Here is a 25,504-nt window from a genome sequence, read left to right on the forward strand (position 1 = left end):
TCACTTGGGTTACAAGGGTTTGGTATATCAATGGTGTTCACTTGGGTTACAAGGGTTTGGTATATCAATGGTGTTCACTTGGGTTACAAGGGTTTGGTACATGACTGTTGCTCTGTATAGTTACTGTAGTTTGAAGAAGTCATGGTAATTTGTAGGATTACTATGTGTTAGAACATTCTTAGTGACTAATGTAGGGGCACTACAGTTTGCTATAATAAACATTTGTTTCTCTTTAAGTTACTTTTTTGGTACATACATATTGCCCTGTAGGACTATGGGGCATTGCAATCATTATCTATTGATTGTTATTGCCTGGGGTTTCAACTCCAAAACAGCAGGCTCCTGCGCATGAAGCAATATCGATCGCAGGACCAGTTAGTACCAATGACTGTTTGTACTGAGTGGGGCTTACATGTACCTCTATAATTAAGCTCATGTGTTGTGGTGGTGATGATCCACACCCTGTACACTGTACACTTACTGTGAACATGACCTTAGTGCTTTAGGGTATTAAGCCTGGATCAATTGATTTTTGTGGAGTGGATCTATTGAGAGGATGATTGTTTTGTGTTGGAATGTGTGTTATCTGATCTTTGACAGGCTCTGTAATGTCGGTAAGTTTTCTGTGCATCACTTACACACCACGTGTGTTCATACACAAATCCACACATTGTTTCGTCTTTCACTCATGTGCCAGTTGTTCCTGTAGAGGTCATAGTTAGGACATTTGTCATATATTAGATACAGATCAGAACGCAGTAGAAAACTAATCAATATTCTGCCATCGTCCTTCACTGAGGTCACACAGTCAGTTAGTTTTATTTTACTGTTGTCATATTTTCTGATATATACAAGCTTGAAGTAGACATTTTATGAACACTTACCAGAGAAATACTAATAGCGGTGCAGAAATGTTGTTTATTGTCAATTTACCTAATACAAAAATATATATAAGAATGCAAGCACATATGTATGTTACACATACATACAAACACACCCTCATGCACATATGTATGTTACACATACATACAAACACACCCTCATGCACATATGTATGTCACACATACATACAAACACACCCTCATGCACATATGTATGTCACACATACATACAAACACACCCTCATGCACATATGTATGTCACACATACATACAAACACACCCTCATGCACATATGTATGTTACACATACATACAAACACACCCTCATGCACAAATGTATGTTACACATACATACAAACACACCCTCGTGGACATGTACACCAGTAATTTCTTCTAAAAATCAGTGCTGACCATGATTTCATTCTGAACAACTTCTAAATTAAGGAATTAAAGCTAATGATAACATTGAATTTTTTCGAGGCTTAATAATAATTATCTTACACATATAATAACATCTTGTTATCAATCTGTAGAGTACCTTAAATTAATTGTTAGCACTGAATGAATGATACAATGATAGAACTCCTGTAAGATAAGAATATTATTGATGGAAATGGAAGTGGCATGTTGGGAATTGCCCTCCTTTTTATTTACATCTATGTATGTAAGTAATGTTTATTATAGCAAACTGTAGTGCCCCTACATTAGTCACTAAGAATGTTCTAACACATAGTAATCCTACAAATTAACATGACTTCTTCAAACTACAGTAACTATACAGAGCAACAGTCATGTACCAAACCCTTGTAACCCAAGTGAACACCATTGACATACAAAACCATAGTAACCCTAGTGAACACCATTGACATACAAAACCATAGTAACCCTAGTGAACACCATTGACATACAAAACCATAGTAACCCAAGTGAGCACCATTGACATACAAAACCATAGTAACCCTAGTGAACACCATTGATATACCTAACCATAGTAACCCTAGTGAACACCATTGACATACAAAACCATAGTAACCCTAGTGAACACCATTGATATACAAAACCATAGTAACCCTAGTGAACACCATTGATATACAAAACCATAGTAACCCTAGTGAACACCATTGATACACCATTGATATACCAAACCATAGTAACCCTAGTGAACACCATTGATATACCAAACCATAGTAACCCTAGTGAACACCATTGACATACAAAACCATAGTAACCCTAGTGAACACCATGGACGTACAAAACCATAGTGGCCCTAGTGAACACCATGGACGTACAAAACCATAGTGGCCCTAGTGAACACCATGGACCTACAAAACCATAGTGGCCCTAGTGAACACCATGGACGTACAAAACCATAGTGGCCCTAGTGAACACCATGGACGTACAAAACCATAGTGGCCCTAGTGAACACCATGGACGTACAAAACCATAGTGGCCCTAGTGAACACCATGGACGTACAAAACCATAGTGGCCCTAGTGAACACCATGGACGTACAAAACCATAGTGGCCCTAGTGAACACCATTAAACGTTTAAAGTTTGATTAAGACTGATTCTAACTGCCGGTAATAGTTTGATTGGTCCGGGTAGATTTTATAACTTATATGACTGTTATTATTTGGATCTCTAGGTTAAAACTGACAAATGTGATAATTATATTAAAGCTGGTCACAAAAACATTTCATCAAATTTATACTACCTAGATTATTTGGGGATCCACCCCTCCCCGGTATATGTTAAATTCCTTACCAATGCTTTACAGTATACATGTGTAAATATATATAGTCATATTTCATTGATCACCAGTTGAAGCAACGAATGATTTACCAATTGGTGTAGTAATGGAACTTATGACTTGGTAGTGATTAGCAGACCGTGCTGTCAGCTATATCGTTCGTCTGTCACCTCATCAGGTTGTTGATATACAGTATACTGGACCGGTTAATTCTTATGTTGTAACACAGTTTCTTTTGTTTGATAAACATTTCAGAAATATTTTATGAAACCGCTGTTTCCATCGTAGCTTGGTTTCTGGTATTTGACCAAAATGTCGCCCTGAAGAGAAACGTTTCAAAGCAAAAATGACTCTAAAAATATGGCGTTTGAGTTTGTTTTGAAAATAGGAGGGGGAAAAACTTTAGCTATGGAACTAATTATAAATCAATATTTAGAAATTTCCATTTTCCCTCGCTAACTCTAACCAATCAGGATCTGCTGCCGGCGAGTGGTCGCGACCAATCTGATAGTGATACGAGAGGCAACAGGTACACAGGTCCACTGCAATCTGAAACGTTACTGTATGATCGACTGACAAGGCATGGTTAAACTTAGACAACCATGTAAACTTGAAAAATATTCACTTGTTCTACAATATATAGTCATTATAAAGTACATTGTGTTAAATTAAAGTTGACGAGATGCGCTAAACTTATAATTCATAAATTTTCTGAAAGTAACTTCAAACACGCGTATATTCAGAACCGTTACACAATTCAATGGGCGTGTCACGAAAGGTTTAAACCGAAACAATGAAATAGCACAAAGCAGAAAGGAATGAATATCGCACGTGGTTAGTGATGGTCTTTTAGGTCGATAGAAAAAGCAAGATCCCCAAAATGTCGGCAGAAACAGCAACCGAGGACTTGGTTCGAGTCGAATCTGCTCCTCAGCCTATGTATATGACCTTTTTGTACCCAGTCTTACGTAAGAAGCCACTGATACCGGCCTTCCAGCACTTGATCACACACTCAGTCATATAACCAGCTCCAATATCATTCAATATTTACAGCAATAAACATAAAATTCGTAGAAAATATGTTGTTTTCTTTATATATTTAATGCCAAGGATGAAAAATAAAACATTCTGGTTATATAATCTATCAAATAGGACTGGAAATTCAATCCTTTATACTATTGCCCAACAGTACTGACCTGTCCTGTAAGGACGGCACGGCTGTGTAGGTCAGATTATTGTGTGTCTTGTTCTAAATTTCAATTTAAAAGGTGCTATGCACTGGTGTGTCTTGTCTTTTTATTCCTTTACAATCACTGATAGCTCAATATCATTTTGATAAACAGATACTACTCCACATTCTAAACGGGTTAATGTGATAGAACATTTCTGCAAAAATTGTGAGAAGGGAAAATAAATGTTCTAAATGATTTGGGGTATAATAAGTCGAAATTCTTCAAAATCAAACTTGCTTTTATGGGATTCGGGTGTTACATCAAAACTAGACAGAAAGAATTGTGCGCATGGATCCCAGCTGGTCTGTGAAAGGTATTTTCTTTATAAACAAATCAAGATTTATATTAGAAAACCATTTGTAAGATGATTTCGATCCATTCTCATTTTCTTCATTCTCCTCCGAACATTTAGACTCCTGAAATCACTAACGAGTCCTAGAAGGACGAAATAGATGCATGATGTAGCATCACTGACGAGTCCTAGAAGGACGAAACAACTGTATGATGTAGTATCACTGACGAGTCCTAGAAGGATGAAACAGATGTATGATGTAGTATCACTGACGAGTCCTAGAAGGACGAAACAGATGTATAACGCAGTTAAATTTATTATTTAGCAGTAATGTTTCTTATTCTAGTTTTGTGTTGGAAATTATCATTCACTTTTGTGTTTATTTTCAGTACTATGCTTTCATACTGTATATCATTTATCCGCGAGGAGGAAATATTTTTGTTCACAGGACAAATAAATTGCAATATTGTATTTTTAGTTATGCGTCATTGTAATTTGTAAGGAAGCGCGTAAGATAAGTTATCCAGGAATGTGTTACACGTTCTGCTGGTTAAATTTAATCTCCAAGGTTTGCTGTAACCTGCATGCTACATTTTGATTCATTTGAAGAATGGCGCATTATAAATATGTGATTAGCGTTCTGTCGAATCGATCTAATATTTAACAGTAATGGAATTTATTGAATAACCTAGGTTACAACGCTTTTGTCGCTTTATATCACCTACAGGTCAAGGAAAAATAAAACCCACATTGTACGATGTTCATTCAACGTCGCTTTGTTAATGTAAGGGAGACAACCCCTATTTTATTGTAGAAACAATCTCTATGCTTTATAACAAAATACAGAAGATGAAATTGATAAAAAATTAGACAAAGCTGTCTCCTTAGATCAGACTTAAAAGAAACTAGACAAAGCTGCATACATGGGTGCGATTTTTGAAAAGCATGAAACCTACTGCCTTTACTGGTTGGTAAGATTTTTTGAAAACTAGAAACTGCGGTCTCCATGGAAAAGATTTAAAAAAAAAACCAACAAAACTCCATACACAGCTCCCTTTATGGATAAATCTGTAAAAACTGGATAGAAAACTAAATACAATTGTCTCGGTAGATTCGTTTGATAACAAAAACATAGACAGTCATCTGTAAAAATCCGCGCTTGTATAAAAAAAAAAGTCCAATTAGAGATTTAAACACACGGACTTGGATCTAAACCAGTCCTTAGTTGTAGGAAAAATTTCAGGGTTGTTTGGCGTCTCTGCCGGAAAACATGAGTTACTATCACTAGCCGCTGGTCAATGGAAAAAAATATGATTAGTTCAAACATAGACAGCAGGGATTATGGAAGAAACAAGCTATTGAAACACTGTATAAACGAAAACTGAATCCAATGACAGTGCACTCTGTATGAACCAGATATACAGGCGTTTTACATAAATAACAGCCTTATATTCATTACTACCGGGTTACCTGGATGAGCAAAGGTGACTGACACTCACAATAGGAGATTTTTTATAACAGCTTCGTGTTACTTACAGTAGAGTCAGTTACAGAGGTTGGGTAATTAGTGAAATGGCGCGGTGCTACAGGGTGTTGTAGATTTATATTCAGAAATTGGAGAAGTTCGTCAGACGCGCGTCGATCAGTATTGAAATGTGAATACCAGACTAAGCTATATTTCCAACACACAGAGGGGTGTAGGATGAGTCAGGAGGGATATCTATCATGCACGTAGTCTGACCTCAATACTAGAATAGTCCATTCCTATCAAGAGGGGTGATTTCCACGTTGCTCATTCTTCCCCAACATTTACATATCTATAAGTAATATTATTTCAATTTTAAAATCTTGCAAACACGTGAGATACCTACCCCTAATGAATAACATCGACCACAATGTCCAGCTATTGGCTGTAATCATTTAATAAGTGTAGCCTGACCATCCCCGCGTCACAATCAGCACTGACCGTTAACGGTGATAGTAGTTAGGCAATTTTGCATTGACGAGCTACCAGATTTAGGAGATATGGGCTGTATAGGTAAATTATATTATTGAAATTTCTAAATTATTCTTTAATTTCGTGATTTTTGATAGGAGTGAGATTTTTTTGTAAACAACAGGCTAATTATAATGTGTGATCTTTTTAGGAGCTAAAGGAAAGAAGGAGAGTACGGACGCCGCGCCCAGTCTCAAGGATGCTAAAGTGATATTTGTTGTCGGTAAGTAAACAAGTGCGTCTGTTTGTTACAGCGGCACGTGTATTTATTTTAAATAGAGTTAAAGGTGCATCATCTGTATATTGTATCTTGTCTTATTCAAGTATGACTGGAAAGATGTAAAAAAAAGCCACACAACATAAAAGCTATAAAATGCCCTGATTTACAGGTTTGCAATTTTCATGTTTGATTTTTTTAAAAACTGAATGTTCATACTCAATCTTTGTTAAAAATAGCAAAAGAATGTTTATTTTCTTATTTGGTATCTGAAAATGTTCAGAGACAATCCGCTAATTAGGAAACACATTGAAACACCGTATATGATAATTGAGTAACATTTCCAGTGAAGATCTTCGCATATCTAGATAAATTTATGTTTATAAAGCGAATGAATCCAGTTGTTAATAACCCTAGGTAATCTAAAGAGCGAATGAATCCAGTTTTTAATAACCCTAGGTAATCTAAAGAGCGAATGAATCCAGTTGTTAATAACCCTAGGTAATCTACAGAGCGAATGAATCCAGTTGTTAATAACCCTAGGTAATCTAAAGAGCGAATGAATCCAGTTGTTAATAACCCTAGGTAATCTAAAGAGCGAATGTGTCCAGTTGTTAATAACCTTAGGTAATCTAAAGAGCGAATGTATCCAGTTGTTAATAACCTTAGGTAATCTAAAGAGCGAATGTGTCCAGTTGTTAATAACCTTAGGTAATCTAAAGAGCGAATGTGTCCAGTTGTTAATAACCTTAGGTAATCTAAAGAGCGAAACGAATGTGTCCAGTTGTTAATAACCTTAGGTAATCTAAAGAGCGAATGTGTCCAGTTGTTAATAACCTTAGGTAATCTAAAGAGCGAATGTGTCCAGTTGTTAATAACCTTAGGTAATCTAAAGAGCGAATGTATCCAGTTGTTAATAACCCTAGGTAATCTGTAGAGCGAATGTATCCAGTTGTTAATAACCCTAGGTAATCTAAAGAGCGAATGTATCCAGTTGTTAATAACCCAAGGTAATCTGTAGAGCGAATGTGTCCAGTTGTTAATAACCTTAGGTAATCTAAAGAGCGAATGTATCCAGTTGTTAATAACCCTAGGTAATCTGTAGAGCGAATGTATCCAGTTGTTAATAACCTTAGGTAATCTGTAGAGCGAATGTGTCCAGTTGTTAATAACCTTAGGTAATCTAAAGAGCGAATGTGTCCAGTTGCTAATTACCTGAGGTATTTATGTTGTGATTTTCAATGATAATTATATATATTCCTTACGATTCTTCCCTAATACCATTACACGAATAGAACTTGGAATAACACATTAAATATGAATGAACAATAAGCATATGTCCATACGTTTTTTTCTCATTTTAGTTAAGCTTGAGGCCTAAAGCATAGAAATTCATAAAGAATGCGGGAAGAAATTAAAATAAATAAATACATATATAAATTGTGATTGGTAAAGAGTGGATATCCTAACTATAAATATTTTATATCCTATTTTATATTACAAACATAAATATACACATTGCACGTGTTAGTTTCCTATTAGGACAAGAGTCATGCGACAGGTATGTGTTATTACTGGATGTTATGAGCGAAGGTACGTGGATTATGAAAATAATATTAATAAATGACATCGGTACATTACAAGACGTTTTGATGGACGATTAGTACTTAATTTGTTTTAAAAGACTCGTGCTTAATGAGTTTATCGTTAGCTGTGAATGACAGGTAATTTTAGGAGAATTAGATAATCATATATTTTGTGTTTATAAGTTTTGATAGCATTTAGCCTTAAGCTGTTAGCCAGGTGTATAAGCAGTGATTTAGAGAGATGCTAGCAACAGCTGTTTATACAGTGGCGGAGGTGTACATCTGCTGAAGATCCTCCCCTCCCCTTCCCTCCTCTCCTTTCCCGTTTTTGTCCCCTCCCTTCCTCTCCCCCTCCCCTCCCATCCCTTCTCCTCCCCTCCCCCTCCCTCCCCCCTAGGCTCCCCTACCCTCTCGTCCCCTCCGCTCCCCTCCCCTCTCCTCCCCTACCGAAGATAACTGTAGACATTCAGTTGTGATCTAAACAATCAGACTTTGCTGGTATATAAAACGCCATGCTACAGAAATTCGCTGTTTACCAGTAAGGTATGGTAAATATTACGTATTTTAGCAGATGAACATGCTTCAGGAAGGCATTTTCGATTGATAGTGAATGTCTCTACATTGGCAACCGTTACATGTAGACAAACACACTGACTGAAATGTTTTGGTTTCCATGGTGTCTCGTTTTCTCCAGCAATATCAATGGTATGGTGACACCGGTAAAGTTTCCAGATAAATGTTGAAGGGACGTTGGTATAAACTGAAGACCATTAAAAATTTAAAATATCATTTCTGATGAAAAGAAATGTACTTGGACGCCGGAAATTTTATGAAGAAACTTAGTCGCAAAAGAAATTCGTTTGATTGTCTATTTTGGGTGTTCATAAAAAAATAGTCATTAGTAATAACGGTGTCGATTTCCCTATGGTAGTTATTTTGTCAGTCGCGGACGATAGTCAGAATTCCACCCTATACAAAAACCCCAATTACTAGTGACCCTTGCAAGGGTAGGCATTCCGGCAATGTTTTATATAGTTTACAACAGCGCGATCGTTATCCATTACAGTGCCAGACACTATACGCTATCATACATCGATGGAAAGGTAAAACATTTTCCTACTAATTTGTATATGTGTATCTAAGCCATTGATTGTTGTAAACTAAGTATTTACATTCATTTCCTACAACTTTCCAGCATATTTACAATGGCCAGCGGTGACACGGGACATCCATAAAAAGAGTAATGACAAAAAGTGACTTGGGACATACCCAAAACCAAATGACCAACTGTTACATGGGACATTCCAAAAAAATAATGATGACCAACAGTCACGCAAAACATTCCCCTAAAACAATAACGACCAACAGTGACACGAGACACCCTCAACAGCAATATTGACCATCAGTGGCACTCGATATCCCCCCGAAACAATACTGACCATCAGTGACACGAGACATCCTCAAGAGCAATATTGACCATCAGTGGCACTCAATAACATTATTTCTTAATATTTTATCACAGGTGGACCAGGTAGTGGTAAAGGAACACAGTGTGCTAAGATTGTGGAGAAATATGGTTTCTGTCACTTGTCATCTGGGGATCTTCTCAGGGCCGAAGTTTCATCTGGCTCTGACCGCGGCAAACGGCTCAACGAAATCATGGAGAAGGGAGAGTTAGTTACTCTGGTAAGTATCCCATAGAGATTTGTGGTAAATGTGATTGTCTCTGTACTGTAGTATCACCAAGAGATTGTGGTAGAAGTGAGTCTCTGTACAGTAGTATCACCAAGAGATTTGTGGTAGAAGTGAGTCTCTGTACAGTAGTATCACCAAGAGATTTGTGGTAGAAGTTTGTCTCTGTACTGTAGTATCACCAAGAGATTTGTGGTAGAAGTTTGTCTCTGTACTGTAGTATCACCAAGAGATTTGTGGTAGAAGTTTGTCTCTGTACCACCAAGAGATTTGTGGTAGAAGTTTGTCTCTGTACTGTAGTATCACCAAGAGATTTGTGGTAGAAGTGAGTATCTGTACAGTAGTATCACCAAGAGATTTGTGGTAGAAGTTTGTCTCTGTACAGTAGTATCACCAAGAGATTTGTGGTAGAAGTTTGTCTCTGTACTGTAGTATCACCAAGAGATTTGTGGTAGAAGTTTGTCTCTGTACTGTAGTATCACCAAGAGATTTGTGGTAGAAGTGAGTATCTGTACTGTAGTATCACCAAGAGATTTGTGGTAGAAGTTTGTCTCTGTACTGTAGTATCACCAAGAGATTTGTGGTAGAAGTGAGTCTCTGTACTGTAGTATCACCAAGAGATTTGTGGTAGAAGTGAGTATCTGTACAGTAGTATCACCAAGAGATTTGTGGTAGAAGTGAGTCTCTGTACAGTAGTATCACCAAGAGATTTGTGGTAGAAGTTTGTCTCTGTACAGTAGTATCACCAAGAGATTTGTGGTAGAAGTTTGTCTCTGTAAAGTGGTACCACCAAGAGATTTGTGGTAGAAGTTTGTCTCTGTAAAGTGGTACCACCAAGATATTTTTGGTAGAAGTGAGTCTCTGTTTAGTAGTATTATACCCAATGAGATTTTTGGTAGTAATCAGTCTCTGTACAGAAATATCCCTAAGATACTTTTGGTAATAGTTGGATGGTCTCTGTATAGTATTATCACCGAAATATTCGTAGTTGTAATTAGATTGTCTCTACAGGTGTTTACCTGCTTAAGACAAAAACTTACGGTTTTACATAGTAACCTATGTTGCCTGTACATGTAAAGTTCGGGATGTAGACAGACTAGTTTAACACTGTAACCTAGGTTAACTGTACAGGTATTGTTCGGGATGTAGTCGGCCTAGATTTACACAGTAACTTAAGTTACTTGTATCTGTATAGTTTATAGTGAAGGTCAGACTGGTTTAACAAAGTAACCAAGGTTACCTGTACAGGTATAGTTCGGGATGTAGTTACAGTAGATTTACACAGTAACTAAAGTTACTTGTATCTGTATAGTTTAGGGTGGACGTCAGACTGGTTTAACACAGTAACTAAGGTTACCTGTACATGTATAGTTCAGGATGAACGTCAGACGGATTAAACACAGTAATCAAGATTACATGTATAGTTCAGGGTGAACGTGAGACAGGTTTAACACAGTAACCAAGGTTACATGTATAGTTCAGGGTGAACGTGAGACTGGTTTAACACAGTAACCAAGGTTACTCATGCAAGGTGCAGGTATAATTTAAAGTTGTAGTTAGACTGATTTAACCTTTACACGGTCAAGAAAAAAAGCCCAAACATGTTGGAGATGTTTGATGTAAAATTGATGTTATGCATAGTTTAGTAGTTACGACCCCTATAGACTTAGACAAGCCAGTGAGCAGACGTTTGTTGTGATACATTAGCCTGCCTAAGTTTAGGTACGATGTATGAGAGTTCGGACTCGGGATAGTCTCTAGATTATAGACAATGGACATTGCTTGGGACTGGGAGCTCTTCCCAGGTTGATCATATGTTAGTAAGTGTTTGTTGTGTGGACAATGCCACATGCTATTGCTGAGGGGAACTAGAAGGGAATAGCTGTGCCAGTTTCCAATACATTATACTTGTTATCACCTGTAGTATCTATCATAGCTTGCATGGCGACATTTATATAAAGGACGATACAAGCTATATTCTTCAAGAGTCTCCTTGAGCAACAATAACGCATACCCTTGTAGCTGAGAGAAGAACACATCACGTGTAATTGTTATGCAATAACACTAGTCGATATAAAACACATCGACAAGTATTAGTCTAGTGTACTTCGAGGCATACTGCAGGTTTATCCTGAGTCGTTATGGCAACAACAAAGTCTATCATAGTTATATACAGCAATCATTTTTTGTAATGTGTGTGTGTCTATAGATATGTATCTAAACAGCTTCTACTGGCACAATTTCTACCGGCACTTTTCAGCATGTTTTCCCACTAACGGTGTGTAGGTGAGACGGCGGCCGGATGCTGCGTGAGAGAACAATAAAACCAAGGATAAGTTTACGAGGTTAGAGTAAGGGAACTGATACAAATACCGTCTTATCAACAAACAAGTTGAGCTCGTCCTAGCCAATATTACAAAAATTGGTATGATGAAATGATGTATAGAAAAGAAAGAGGAAGACCGATCGCAAATAAACATGATGACGTCAGCAAAAGACGTTACAGACAAATTAGAATCCATGGTTCTAGTTTAAAAAAGGCATAGAATGGAATGTAGCCTGATCCTATATCAAGGAAAGGTTATGAAAACAACAAGTTTGCAAAATCATTATTCTAACTTAAAATGGATGACAGGAGGGCAAAATAATATTTACACCGATAACATTGAAAACCTGCAGGGCTTACACCAAAGTCTTCATCAATGTGACGACATGTTCTCAAATGTAAATCAGTTTCATAAGCTTCTCGTATACCAATGTATCATACCTCTGTTATAACACATCCTGCTTCCTATTGCTCACGGAAACATAACCTGTCAAGATCACCATGACGACCATCAAACTTCCCTTTAATCTTTATCAACTTGTGTCTCTTGGTGGTTAGTTAATCAATTGTCGAAATCCATCACGAAAATCGTGATATAGGGAACAGGTCTTAGAATATCGAATTACTACGAAATGTAGCACATCATATGTTGCGGACGCAGGATTATCACTTTCGAGAAATGGAAAATTCACAATGGAGACTAAGCTAACATACCTTTTCACAGACGGGCTATGATAAATGAAGCTGATAGAAAAGATTATGCGATGAGGGAATTCCGACTTATCTTTCACATGTTGATTAGGTTTAGTGAAGATGACGGAAGTTTGCCGCAAGAAAATTTGGCAGAAGAAATGTCAACAATTTACAAACGACGATTGCTTAACACGATTTAAAATGATTAATATTTTACATATATTCGAACAGGGTGTACATATATACATAAGTATTCGTGTATCAGATAGTTAGGTTTCCTTCTGATAAACATTTTCTCATTTTGTAACATTCGGTATGTTTTACCAGATTAACATGGCGGTCTGTCGTTAAACAACCAAAAGACACATTCTACGAAACATCTTTTGTCATGTTACTTATTTGAAAAAAATATAGTTCATGATTAATATTTTTAATAAATAAATTTAATACAAGTTTGGAATTATTGTTTGTACCCTTTTTTATTCTGATATTTTTATCAGCTGGCTAATTTTCATTTTGTCAGCATGATCAAGTAATTTGTATTGTGTAATAGATTACTCTTTAACATTTTACATGTTGGTTCTATCAATACTGACTGTATGGATTGTGATGTCCGATACGAGACACTTTTTATGTTACAGGATGAAGTACTGGCCCTATTGAGTAATGCTATGAACGCCAAAATAAGCACTACTAAATGTTTCCTAATTGATGGTTACCCAAGGGAACTAGAGCAGGGCACAAGGTTTGAGAATGAGGTAAGTGAAGACAAATTACTAGTGTGATGATATAATGATGTAACGTACTGTAATTGACACTCTATACCAACATGTGTGGAATCACCCATGGTACATCATAAATTTTATATCTTATGTGTAACGACATAGCACAAACAGTAGATATTGGAGATAATGGTGATGGGGAGTCAGCAGGCTACCCATGAAAAGATATGTAAAATTATTGACGATGTATGCTTACTTGTGTGTAGTCATTGACTCAGTGTATGGAAAATTAATTAATTATGTAACGGAGGAAAGCTACAATGAATATGAAAAAATGTTAATGTACACTTATGTCATTACTGGACTAAATGACATAGAAATGTATCTCCGATTTCTGTTTAGTAAAACATTTGCTGATTTCATAGTAAGAATGCCGTTTCTAATTCACAGATTGTGGAGTGCACAAACGTACTGTACTTTGAAGTGCCCGATGAGACTATGACGGAGAGACTTTTGGAGCGTGGGAAGACGAGTGGACGTGTTGATGATAATGAAGAAACGATTAAGAAGAGATTACAAACCTTCCACAATCAGACGAAACCGGTCGTGGACCACTACGCATCAAAGGACAAAGTCGTGAAGGTAATGACAACCTCTCCTCATTTGTCAGATACTGACCCTAGCTAATATACTTCATCGCATTATAATGCAACAGTATATATATAACAGTTGACATGAAATATCACATCAATATCAGCACGTGACCAGTGTTAAGAATGATGTCATAAATTGTGCAATATGAAGCTGGAGATGTTTGATGATCGTTAATTTGCCTGTTAATTCCGTTGGTTTATATCTTGTTCTCATTTGAAAACGTGATACTTACTTGGATTGACCAGGGATCGTAGATGAAGCTGAGGACGTTTACTCTTCTTAAACACCTCGTCGTATTATCTTTTACTTTTTCTCTGTGTATTTTTTCTTTCCTTCTTATTTTGACCTAGTTTGACTGAGTTTGGGTTATGATTATATTCACGTTTTGGTATTTTCTGGTATTGATTGAATAATTATATACTCGCCTTGTCATTCCAGATTGTAGCAACAGGAACTGTGGATGAAATATTCGCAGAGGTACAGAAATTCATGGACAGCAAAACCTGGTAGTGTTTTAACAACATGTTACCACAGCAACTGTTGCTATGGAAATGAATATTGATAAACATGTAAAATATATATGGTGTTTACTTTATGAAGTAATGCTGTTGTTTATATAAATATTCATGTATGTAACTGTTTATTAATCAGAAAGTATAAATGATATTCACAATTTTGTCTTTAGTACGGTTTCTTATAAGCGTATCTACTGAAACAGTTTTTGAAAAGTGAAATTGAATTCCGTGTTCATGATTGTTCTTCTCTTCGTTTTGTTCAAAAGAACGCCATCCAATTTTTCTACTACATAGGAAATGTAACAAAAACTGTTCACTTGTTCAAAACTAATGAAACATACATGGATTTTTCAACAAACAATGATGTGTTACCTCCATATTTAGATGTAATACGAAACACAAATCCAGGAGTCTCATGTGAACTGAAAACGAGGCAACAAAACAGAGTAATTTGACTAATCTGATAACCTGGGTCAAGCTGTCCTATAACTACTGATGTGAACACAACGTGTATTCCTTATTTATTTGGAAATATAGATTTTATCAAAACTTGTGAATTATATAATTGACTACAAAATGCGGACAATTGTCTCGGGGCGGTCTTTGTTAGCTATTTTCGTAACATGTCCTGATTAAATGTCGATATTTTTATTATCACTTCAAAACTGCAATGGGGGTTTAAAACACACTTTGTTAATATTCAGTATTAGTTATAACGATTGCAACGTTGGTATAATTTTAGAAATCATGGTTAGATTATTGTGAACCGGATTATAGCACATGGTGTCCATATCAATCCACTATTCTCAAATAACATTATACAGAATGCGTCATGCGTTCGGTAGTTTTCCCGCTGTCTAAATTACAAGCTTTGTCAAGCCATAACTTTTTGATGTCTTATCTATCCACTATTTTCAAATAACATTATATAGAATTAATGCGTTTGGTAGTTTTCCCGCTGTCTATAAATTACAAGCTTTGTCAAGCCATAACTTTATGATGTCTTAATTCTACTTGTTTATTGCTCAATTTTATACTTTTGTAAATGAAGTGCCTCTAATTTGGATAGGGATTGTTATGTCCTTTTGCAAGAGGTATCAAAAAAGGTCAAAACAACTAATGTGTGTTTTAAAAAACAGTCTTTGTAATGTATTTTTGTGTAGGTTCCTTTCTATCAATATTGTTCTTTTGTGCAATTTCTTTAGGTTTCATGAAAAATCACATCTTCCCAACTTATAGTATATTGACTTTCTCAGTCAGAAGAGGAGTACAACTGATCTGTCTTTTTCACGGTTAAGTCAAACATACATCAGCTAGTAAAGCTGCAAGAACATTTCTTCAAAACAATAATTTTTATCAATAGATAAAGAAAATATGCAAACATTTCGCTTGGTAGTATTCCTAATTAGTAATTATGATCCCGATGTTTTTAAAAATATTAATTTGTGATTTATTTCCTTAAGTTTTATCTTGCTTTAGACACGTTTCCACTGTGTCGATCGAACAATATTCTAAATAGCATCCTCGCCATTTATCGTTTTGTTGTACTGTTCATGCCAACACAGACAGTCACGTGTCATGTTTATGCTTTGCGAGACCTTGGTGTCAAACAATGTACACTTATGTCATTATTGTTACATCTTTATGTCCAGCATAGATCTTGTGTCAGGTAGTTCTGTTTGTGTTGGTGTGAGCGGGGATTTATGTTGTGTTTATGATATCCTTAAGCTGTTGTGAACAGTGCCTTATGCTGTGATAGAGGTTTATTAAATGCTATTTTTATTATTTTCCGTTATCCGACAGTAGGAATGTTGTTACCAAATTTATTGTAGTGTTTCCACAGCCTCGGATTCCATTATTGTCAATACGTTTCTGTGTATAAATTTTATTAAGTAAATATATGTAAACACCTTATTCACAATCGTGTTGTCTGTCGTGTAATTACTTCTTATTAACAACAGATTGGTATGTGAAGAATGAATTGGTATTGGAAAATGCTTTCACTAGAACCAGGAACAAGAGTTAATCCAAGAAAATAAACCACAACTCAAATATGCTGGAACCAGATATTCACCAATTTAATTAAGCATCATTTAGTTTAAACCAGGAACCAGAGTTCTACCAAGTAACTTAAACATCGTTCAACTAGACCCAGAGTTCTACCAAGTAACTTAAACATCGTTCAACTAGACCCAGAGTTCTACCAAGTAACTTAAACATCGTTCAACTAGACCCAGAGTTCCCACTTGAACATCGTTCAACTAGACCCAGAGTTCTACCAAGTAACTTGAACATCGTTCAACTAGACCCAGAGTTCTACCAAGTAACTTAAACATCGTTCAACTAGACCCAGAGTTCTACCAAGTAACTTAAACATCGTTCAACTAGACCCAGAGTTATACCAAGTAACTTAAACATCGTTCAACTAAAACCAGGAAGTAGGGTTATATTAAAATATCAATCTACTAGAACCAAGAACAAGCGTTACATCTACAATAACAGGTACCACTTATATTAAGTAACTAAAACACAAATCAGAAAAAACTATTATACCTACCTGAATTGTCCTTGGAGTAACACTTAACACCACATACAATAGACATCAGAAGATGCCATTGTAGGGATTCTCCTGAACAAAGGTTTTCTCCATCAACCAACCAAGATAGGACAACATTGTAGATAACACGTGGATGCAGAAAGAGGAATGATTTTTAAAATGATCGCTAAGATATACCCTGTACAAATATCGCTTAATCACTACCAGAGTTATAATTATTCGAGGAGGTCGGGATACAAATCTACAGACAGAAATCGTTGGCGGGCGTTGAAAGACACACACTCTGTATCGTAAGATTGAGAGGCACTGTTCTGTATCAAATAGGTATTAAATTTAATGTATTTTTAATATCAGCTTTAAAATCGATGATTAAAATCAAGTCCATGGCATGACTTGCTAACAGAACAACCTGATATATCAGACGGGACTACGGTTCTCTGGTGTGATATTAAATGGAATTATACACTTTGCTTACTGCGAATCCACTGCATATCCCCACAATTTGCATGTTACAACCAACACACTGCCCATCCTGCCTATCCGACCAGGTATTCAGACGTTAAGGCGTACTGGTTCGGAAAGGCATGGAGTACCATAACTAGATCAACTAAGGGTATTGTCCTGTGATTGTTTTCCAATAAAGAACTGTGTTGTTAAAAACACGGCAATTAATAAACCGTGTGTTTTGCCTGAATTTTGTGAACATGATTATATTATTTCTATATCTTCCAAGAATTATGTTTTACATAGTTGCTCATTAACAGTGCAATTAACTTCCTATAATTTGCGTCTTGGGGTAATATGTAAGATTGTTCTAAAGACACACAAGTGAAAACAAACTATTTTGATAATTTAGAAATATATACAGTAGAGCCAAACAATGAATTAAACTGCATCATACAGTTGTTTCGTCCTTCTAGGACTCGTCAGTGATGCTAAGAGCTTAAATTTTCAAATTTAGGAGGCGACAAAGGAAAATCCAAAGTGATCGAAAGAAAACCATAATCTAGACGGGAAGGTGAGCAGCACCGTAATTGAATAAATGACATCGGGCCATTTTAGGACAGCGTGTATATTCTGAACCGTGCCACTATTCGAATGACTTTAAACGTGACATGCAGATTACGTCAAACCTCGGGGACTTAAATTCCACCAGCAGATTAGCAGATTATCACTTACGAATAATCTTTGTGTCATTAAAATCAATGACGCTTGTGTATGACTTTAATCTCCATGGTTATTCTGAGTGTGTGACTTTTATCTCCATGGTTATTCCCTGTGTGAGACTGTTATCTCCATGGTTATTCCCTGTGTGTGACTTTTATCTCCATGGTTATTCCCTGTGTGTGACTTTTATCTCCATGGTTATTCTCTGTGTGTGACTTTTATCTCCATGGTTATTCTCTGTGTATGACTTTTATCTCCATGGTTATTCTGTGTGTGTGACTTTTATCTCCATGGTTATTCCCTGTGTATGACTTTTATCTCCATGGTTATTCCCTGTGTGTGACTTTTATCTCCATGGTTATTCCCTGTGTATGACTTTTATCTCCATGGTTATTCTGTGTGTATGACTTTTATCTCCATGGTTATTCCCTGTGTGTGACTTTTATCTCCATGGTTATTCTCTGTGTGTATGACTTTTATCTCCATGGTTATTCTCTTTGTATGACTTTTATCTCCATGGTTATTCTCTGTGTATTCTGTGTATGACTTTTATCTCCATGGGTATTCCCTGTGTATGACTTTTATCTCCATGGTTATTCTCTGTGTATGACTTTTATCTCCATGGTTATTCTCTGTGTGTGACTTTTATCTCCATGGTTATTCTCTGTGTATGACTTTTATCTCCATGGTTATTCCCTGTGTATGACTTTTATCTCCATGGTTATTCCCTGTGTATGACTTTTATCTCCATGGTTATTCTCTGTGTATGACTTTTATCTCCATGGTTATTCCCTGTGTATGACTTTTATCTCCATGGTTATTCTCTGTGTATTACTTTTATCTCCATGGTTATTCTCTGTGTATGACTTTTATCTCCATGGTTATTCCCTGTGTGTGACTTTTATCTCCATGGTTATTCTCTGTGTGTGATTATGTTTCTCCTTATTCTGTGTGTGGGATTATGTTTACATCAGATGGTTATTCTGTGTGTGGGATGTTTACATCAGATTTGCTGTTTATTCTGTGTGTGGGATTATGTTTACATCAGATTTGCTGTTTATTCTGTGTGTGGGATTATGTTTACATCAGATTTGCTGTTTATTCTGTCTGTGGGATTATGTTATGTTTACATCAGATTTGCTGTTTATTCTGTGTGTGGGATTATGTTTACATCAGATTTGCTGTTTATTCTGTGTGTGGGATTATGTTATTCTGTGTGTGGGATTACATCAGATTTGCTGTTTATTCTGTGTGTGGGATTATGTTTACATCCATTTGGTTATTCAGATTTGCTGTTTATTCTGTGTGTGGGATTATGTTTACATCAGATTTGCTGTTTATTCTGTGTGTGGGATTATGTTTACATCAGATTTGCTGTTTATTCTGTGTGTGGGATTATGTTTACATCAGATTGACTGTTTATTCTGTGTGTGGGATTATGTTTACATCAGATTTGCTGTTTATTCTGTGTGTGGGATTATGTTTACATCAGATTTGCTGTTTATTCTGTGTGTGGGATTATGTTTACATCAGATTTGCTGTTTATTCTGTGTGTGGGATTATGATCAGATTTATGTTTACATCAGATTTGCTGTTTATTCTGTGTGTGGGATTATGTTTACATCAGATTTGCTGTTTATTCTGTGTGTGGGATTATGTTTACATCAGATTTGCTGTTTATTCTGTGTGTGGGATTATGTTTACATCAGATTTGCTGTTTATTCTGTGTGTGGGATTATGTTTACATCAGATTTGCTGTTTATTCTGTGTGTGGGATTATGTTTACATCAGATTTGCTGTTTATTCTGTGTGTGGGATTATGTTTACATCAGATTTGCTGTTTATTCTGTGTGTGGGATTATGTTTACATCAGATTTGCTGTTTATTCTGTGTGTGGGATTATGTTTACATCAGATTTGCTGTTTATTCTGTGTGTGGGATTATGTTTACATCAGATTTGCTGTTTATTCTGTGTGTGGGATTATGTTTACATCAGATTTGCTGTTTATTCTGTGTGTGGGATTATGTTTACATCAGATTTGCTGTTTATTCTGTGTGTGGGATTATGTTTACATCAGATTTGCTGTTTATTCTGTGTGTGGGATTATGTTTACATCAGATTTGCTGTTTATTCTGTGTGTGGGATTATGTTTACATCAGATTTGCTGTTTATTCTGTGTGTGGGATTATGTTTACATCAGATTTGCTGTTTATTCTGTGTGTGGGATTATGTTTACATCAGATTTGCTGTTTATTCTGTGTGTGGGATTATGTTTACATCAGATTTGCTGTTTATTCTGTGTGTGGGATTATGTTTACATCAGATTTGCTGTTTATTCTGTGTGTGGGATTATGTTTACATCAGATTTGCTGTTTATTCTGTGTGTGGGATTATGTTTACATCAGATTTGCTGTTTATTCTGTGTGTGGGATTATGTTATGTTTACATCAGATTTGCTGTTTATTCTGTGTGTGGGATTATGTTTACATCAGATTTGCTGTTTATTCTGTGTGTGGGATTATGTTTACATCAGATTTGCTGTTTATTCTGTGTGTGGGATTATGTTTACATCAGATTTGCTGTTTATTCTGTGTGTGGGATTATGTTTACATCAGATTTGCTGTTTATTCTGTGTGTGGGATTATGTTTACATCAGATTTGCTGGTTATTCTGTGTGTGGGATTATGTTTACATCAGATTTGCTCTTTATTCTGTCTGTGGGATTATGTTTACTGTGTGTGGGATTATCAGATTTGCTGGTTATTCTGTGTTTATTCTGTCTGTGGGATTATGTTATGTTTACATCAGATTTGCTGTTTATTCTGTCTGTGGGATTATGTTTACATCAGATTTGCTGTTTATTCTGTGTGTGGGATTATGTTTACATCAGATTTGCTGTTTATTCTGTGTGTGGGATTATGTTTTATTCTGTGTGTGGGATTATGTTTACATCAGATTTGCTGTTTATTCTGTGTGTGGGATTATGTTTACATCAGATTTGCTGTTTATTCTGTGTGTGGGATTATGTTTACATCAGATTTGCTGTTTATTCTGTGTGTGGGATTATGTTTACATCAGATTTGCTGTTTATTCTGTGTGTGGGATTATGTTTACATCAGATTTGCTGTTTATTCTGTGTGTGATTTGCTGGTTATTCTGTGTGTGATTATGTTTACATCAGATTTGCTGTTTATTCTGTTATGTTTACATCAGATTTGCTGTTTATTCTGTGTGTGGGTTTAGTTTATGTTTACATCAGATTTGCTGTTTATTCTGTGTGTGGGATTATGTTTACATCAGATTTGCTGTTTATTCTGTGTGTGTGTGTCAGATTTGGTTATTCTGATTATGTTTACATCAGATTTGCTGTTTATTCTGTGTGTAGGATTATGTTTACATCAGATTTGCTGTTTATTCTGTGTGTGGGATTATGTTTACATCAGATTTACTGTTTATTCTGTGTGTGGGATTATGTTTACATCAGATTTGCTGTTTATTCTGTGTGTGGGATTATGTTTACATCAGATTTGCTGGTTATTCTGTGTGTGGGATTATGTTTACATCAGATTTGCTGTTTATTCTGTGTGTGGGATTATGTTTACATCAGATTTGCTGTTTATTCTGTGTGTGGGATTATGTTTACATCAGATTTGCTGTTTATTCTGTGTGTGGGATTATGTTTACATCAGATTTGCTGTTTATTCTGTGTGTGGGATTATGTTTACATCAGATTTGCTGTTTATTCTGTGTGTGGGATTATGTTTACATCAGATTTGCTGTTTATTCTGTGTGTGGGATTATGTTTACATCAGATTTGCTGTTTATTCTGTGTGTGTGTTTTCAGATTCTGTTTATTCTGTGTGTGGGATTATGTTTACATCAGATTTGCTGTTTATTCTGTGTGTGGGATTATGTTTACATCAGGTTTGCTGGTTATTCTGTGTGTGGGATTATGTTTACATCAGATTTGCTGTTTATTCTGTGTGTGGGATTATTATTTGCTGTTTATCATCCATTTGCTGTTTATTCTGTGTGTGGGATTATGTTTACATCAGATTTGCTGTTTATTCTGTGTGTGGGATTATGTTTACATCAGATTTGCTGTTTATTCTGTGTGTGGGATTATGTTTACATCAGATTTGCTGTTTATTCTGTCTGTGGGATTATGTTTACATCAGATTTGCTGTTTATTCTGTGTGTAGGATTATGTTTTAGTTTGATGTTTATTCTGTCTGTGGGATTATGTTTACATCAGATTTGCTGTTATTCTGTGTGTGGGATTATGACTGTTTATCTCCATTTGCTGTTATTCTGTGTGTGGGATTATGTTTACATCAGATTTGGTTATTCTGTGTGTGGGATTATGTTTACATCAGATTTGCTGTTTATTCTGTGTGTGGGATTATGTTTATCTCCATGGTTCCATGGTTATTCTGTGTGTGTGACTTTTATCTCCATGTGTTATTCTCCATGGTTATTCTCTGTGTATGACTTTTATCTCCATGGTTATTCTCTGTGTATGACTTTTATCTCCATGGTTATTCCCTGTGTGTGACTTTTATCTCCATGGTTATTCTCTGTGTGTATGACTTTTATCTCCATGGTTATTCCTCCATGGTTATTCTCTGTGTGTATGACTTTTATCTCCATGGTTATTCTCTGTGTATGACTTTTATCTCCATGGTTATTCTCTGTGTATGACTTTTATCTCCATGGTTATTCTCTGTGTATGACTTTTATCTCCATGGTTATTCCCTGTGTATGACTTTTATCTCCATGGTTATTCCCTGTGTATGACTTTTATCTCCATGGTTATTCTCTGTGTATGACTTTTATCTCCATGGTTATTCTCTGTGTATGACTTTTATCTCCATGGTTATTCCCTGTGTATTACTTTTATCTCCATGGTTATTCTCTGTGTGTGACTTTTATCTCCATGGTTATTCCCTGTGTATGACTTTTATCTCCATGGTTATTCTCTGTGTGTGACTTTTATCTCCATGGTTATTCTCTGTGTGTGACTTTTATCTCCATGGTTATTCTCTGTGTGTGACTTTTATCTCCATGGTTATTCTCTGTGTGTATGACTTTTATCTCCATGGTTATTCTCTGTGTATGACTTTTATCTCCATGGTTATTCTCTTTGTATGACTTTTATCTCCATGGTTATTCTCTGTGTATGACTTTTATCTCCATGGTTATTCTCTGTGTGTGACTTTTATCTCCATGGTTATTCTCTGTGTATGACTTTTATCTCCATGGTTATTCTCTGTGTGTGACTTTTATCTCCATGGTTATTCTCTGTGTATTACTTTTATCTCCATGGTTATTCACTGTGTATTACTTTTATCTCCATGGTTATTCTCCTGTGTGTATGACTTTTATCTCCATGGTTATGTGTTATTCTCCTGTGTGTGACTTTTATCTCCATGGTTATTCTCTGTGTGTGACTTTTATCTCCATGGTTATTCTCTGTGTGTGACTTTTATCTCCATGGTTATTCTCTGTGTGTATGACTTTTATCTCCATGGTTATTCTCTGTGTATGACTTTTATCTCCATGGTTATTCTCTGTGTATGACTTTTATCTCCATGGTTATTCTCTGTGTGTGACTTTTATCTCCATGGTTATTCTGTGTGTGACTTTTATCTCCATGGTTATTCTCTGTGTATGACTTTTATCTCCATGGTTATTCCCTGTGTATGACTTTTATCTCCATGGTTATTCTTTGTGTATGACTTTTATCTCCATGGTTATTCTCTGTGTGTGACTTTTATCTCCATGGTTATTCTCTGTGTGTTTGACTTTTATCTCCATGGTTATTCTCTTTGTATGACTTTTATCTCCATGGTTATTCTCTGTGGTTATTCTCTGTGTATTCTGTGTATGACTTTTATCTCCATGGTTATTCTCTGTGTATGACTTTTATCTCCATGGTTATTCTCTGTGTATGACTTTTATCTCCATGGTTATTCTGTGTGTATGACTTTTATCTCCATGGTTATTCCCTGTGTGTGACTTTTATCTCCATGGTTATTCTCTGTGTGTGACTTTTATCTCCATGGTTATTCTCTGTGTATGACTTTTATCTCCATGGTTATTCTGTGTGTATGACTTTTATCTCCATGGTTATTCTCTGTGTGTGACTTTTATCTCCATGGTTATTCCCTGTGTGTGACTTTTATCTCCATGGTTATTCTCTGTGTGTGACTTTTATCTCCATGGTTATTCTCTGTGTATGACTTTTATCTCCATGGTTATTCCCTGTGTGTGACTTTTATCTCCATGGTTATTCTCTGTGTGTGACTTTTATCTCCATGGTTATTCTCTGTGTGTGACTTTTATCTCCATGGTTATTCTCTGTGTATTCTGTGTATGACTTTTATCTCCATGGTTATTCCCTGTGTATGACTTTTATCTCCATGGTTATTCTCTGTGTGTGACTTTTATCTCCATGGTTATTCTCTGTGTGTGACTTTTATCTCCATGGTTATTCCCTGTGTATGACTTTTATCTCCATGGTTATTCCCTTTGAGTGACCGTTAAACTATTGTATGATCCTTTAGGAGATGAATCGGAGTGATTACGCTGCCCTCCTTTTTAAAGATGGACGATACATTCAGCATAATCAGTTATGATTAAACCACATTTTCTGTAACATATGATAAGAGGGCCAGAAGTTAAATCGACTCGACAGACGTCAATTATGGAACAATGCAAGTTATGGCGATAGAAATACATACAAACACATACAAACACAAACAAACCATATACAAATGCTTTCCTTTACAATATAAAGTAACAAAGGAAGTTGATAACGAGCGCAAGGGGCAGACAGCAGCTTGTCAATATACGAGTCTATGAAAAGATATCTGTAACGACTTAATAGGTTTGAAATAGAAAGTTATTCTTCTGTAAAATCAACCCATCTCTTCACCAAATGTCGCCCATTTTAGTCATGATTGATCCAACTGTCTGTGAAAGTTACTTAATGAAAGGAATTTTACAAACTTCACTATGATTAACATTCAATATCAATATGGCTTATTACGGTATAAAAAAATAAAATCCACAAATGATAATATAATAGTTTATCGACTAAGTCGTGTTGTTTTTGAAACTGACAGAGCTCTGTTTTTGTCTGTGTTAGCCTTTTGCTGATATTTTTTCAACCCAACGAGCCCAAACTTTGTTGACCAGATGTTGCCGAGAGGGAGCGGCCTC

The 25,504-nt window shown here is 35.9% G+C and overlaps 1 protein-coding gene across 3 annotated transcripts in view; it reads left to right on the forward strand.

The window, feature by feature from the left end:
• LOC132550244 (adenylate kinase isoenzyme 5-like) overlaps positions 1–16,469 on the forward strand; it is a 79,575-nt gene extending 63,106 nt beyond the window's left edge. For all 3 annotated transcript variants that reach the window (XM_060214286.1, XM_060214303.1, XM_060214295.1), the window contains 5 exons: positions 6,302–6,373; positions 9,476–9,639; positions 13,306–13,422; positions 13,837–14,028; positions 14,479–16,469. In XM_060214286.1, coding sequence (XP_060070269.1) covers positions 6,302–6,373; positions 9,476–9,639; positions 13,306–13,422; positions 13,837–14,028; positions 14,479–14,550 — 617 coding nt within the window. In that variant the 3' untranslated portion in view covers positions 14,551–16,469. The remainder of the gene's footprint in view (positions 1–6,301; positions 6,374–9,475; positions 9,640–13,305; positions 13,423–13,836; positions 14,029–14,478) is intronic.
• The last annotated feature ends 9,035 nt before the right edge of the window (positions 16,470–25,504 follow it).

The sequence above is a fragment of the Ylistrum balloti genome, unplaced genomic scaffold (assembly GCF_031769215.1).
Source record: "Ylistrum balloti isolate Yb309-2 unplaced genomic scaffold, AGI_CSIRO_Ybal_v1 Utg369622, whole genome shotgun sequence".
In the NCBI taxonomy this organism is placed as follows: Eukaryota; Metazoa; Mollusca; class Bivalvia; order Pectinida; family Pectinidae; genus Ylistrum; species Ylistrum balloti.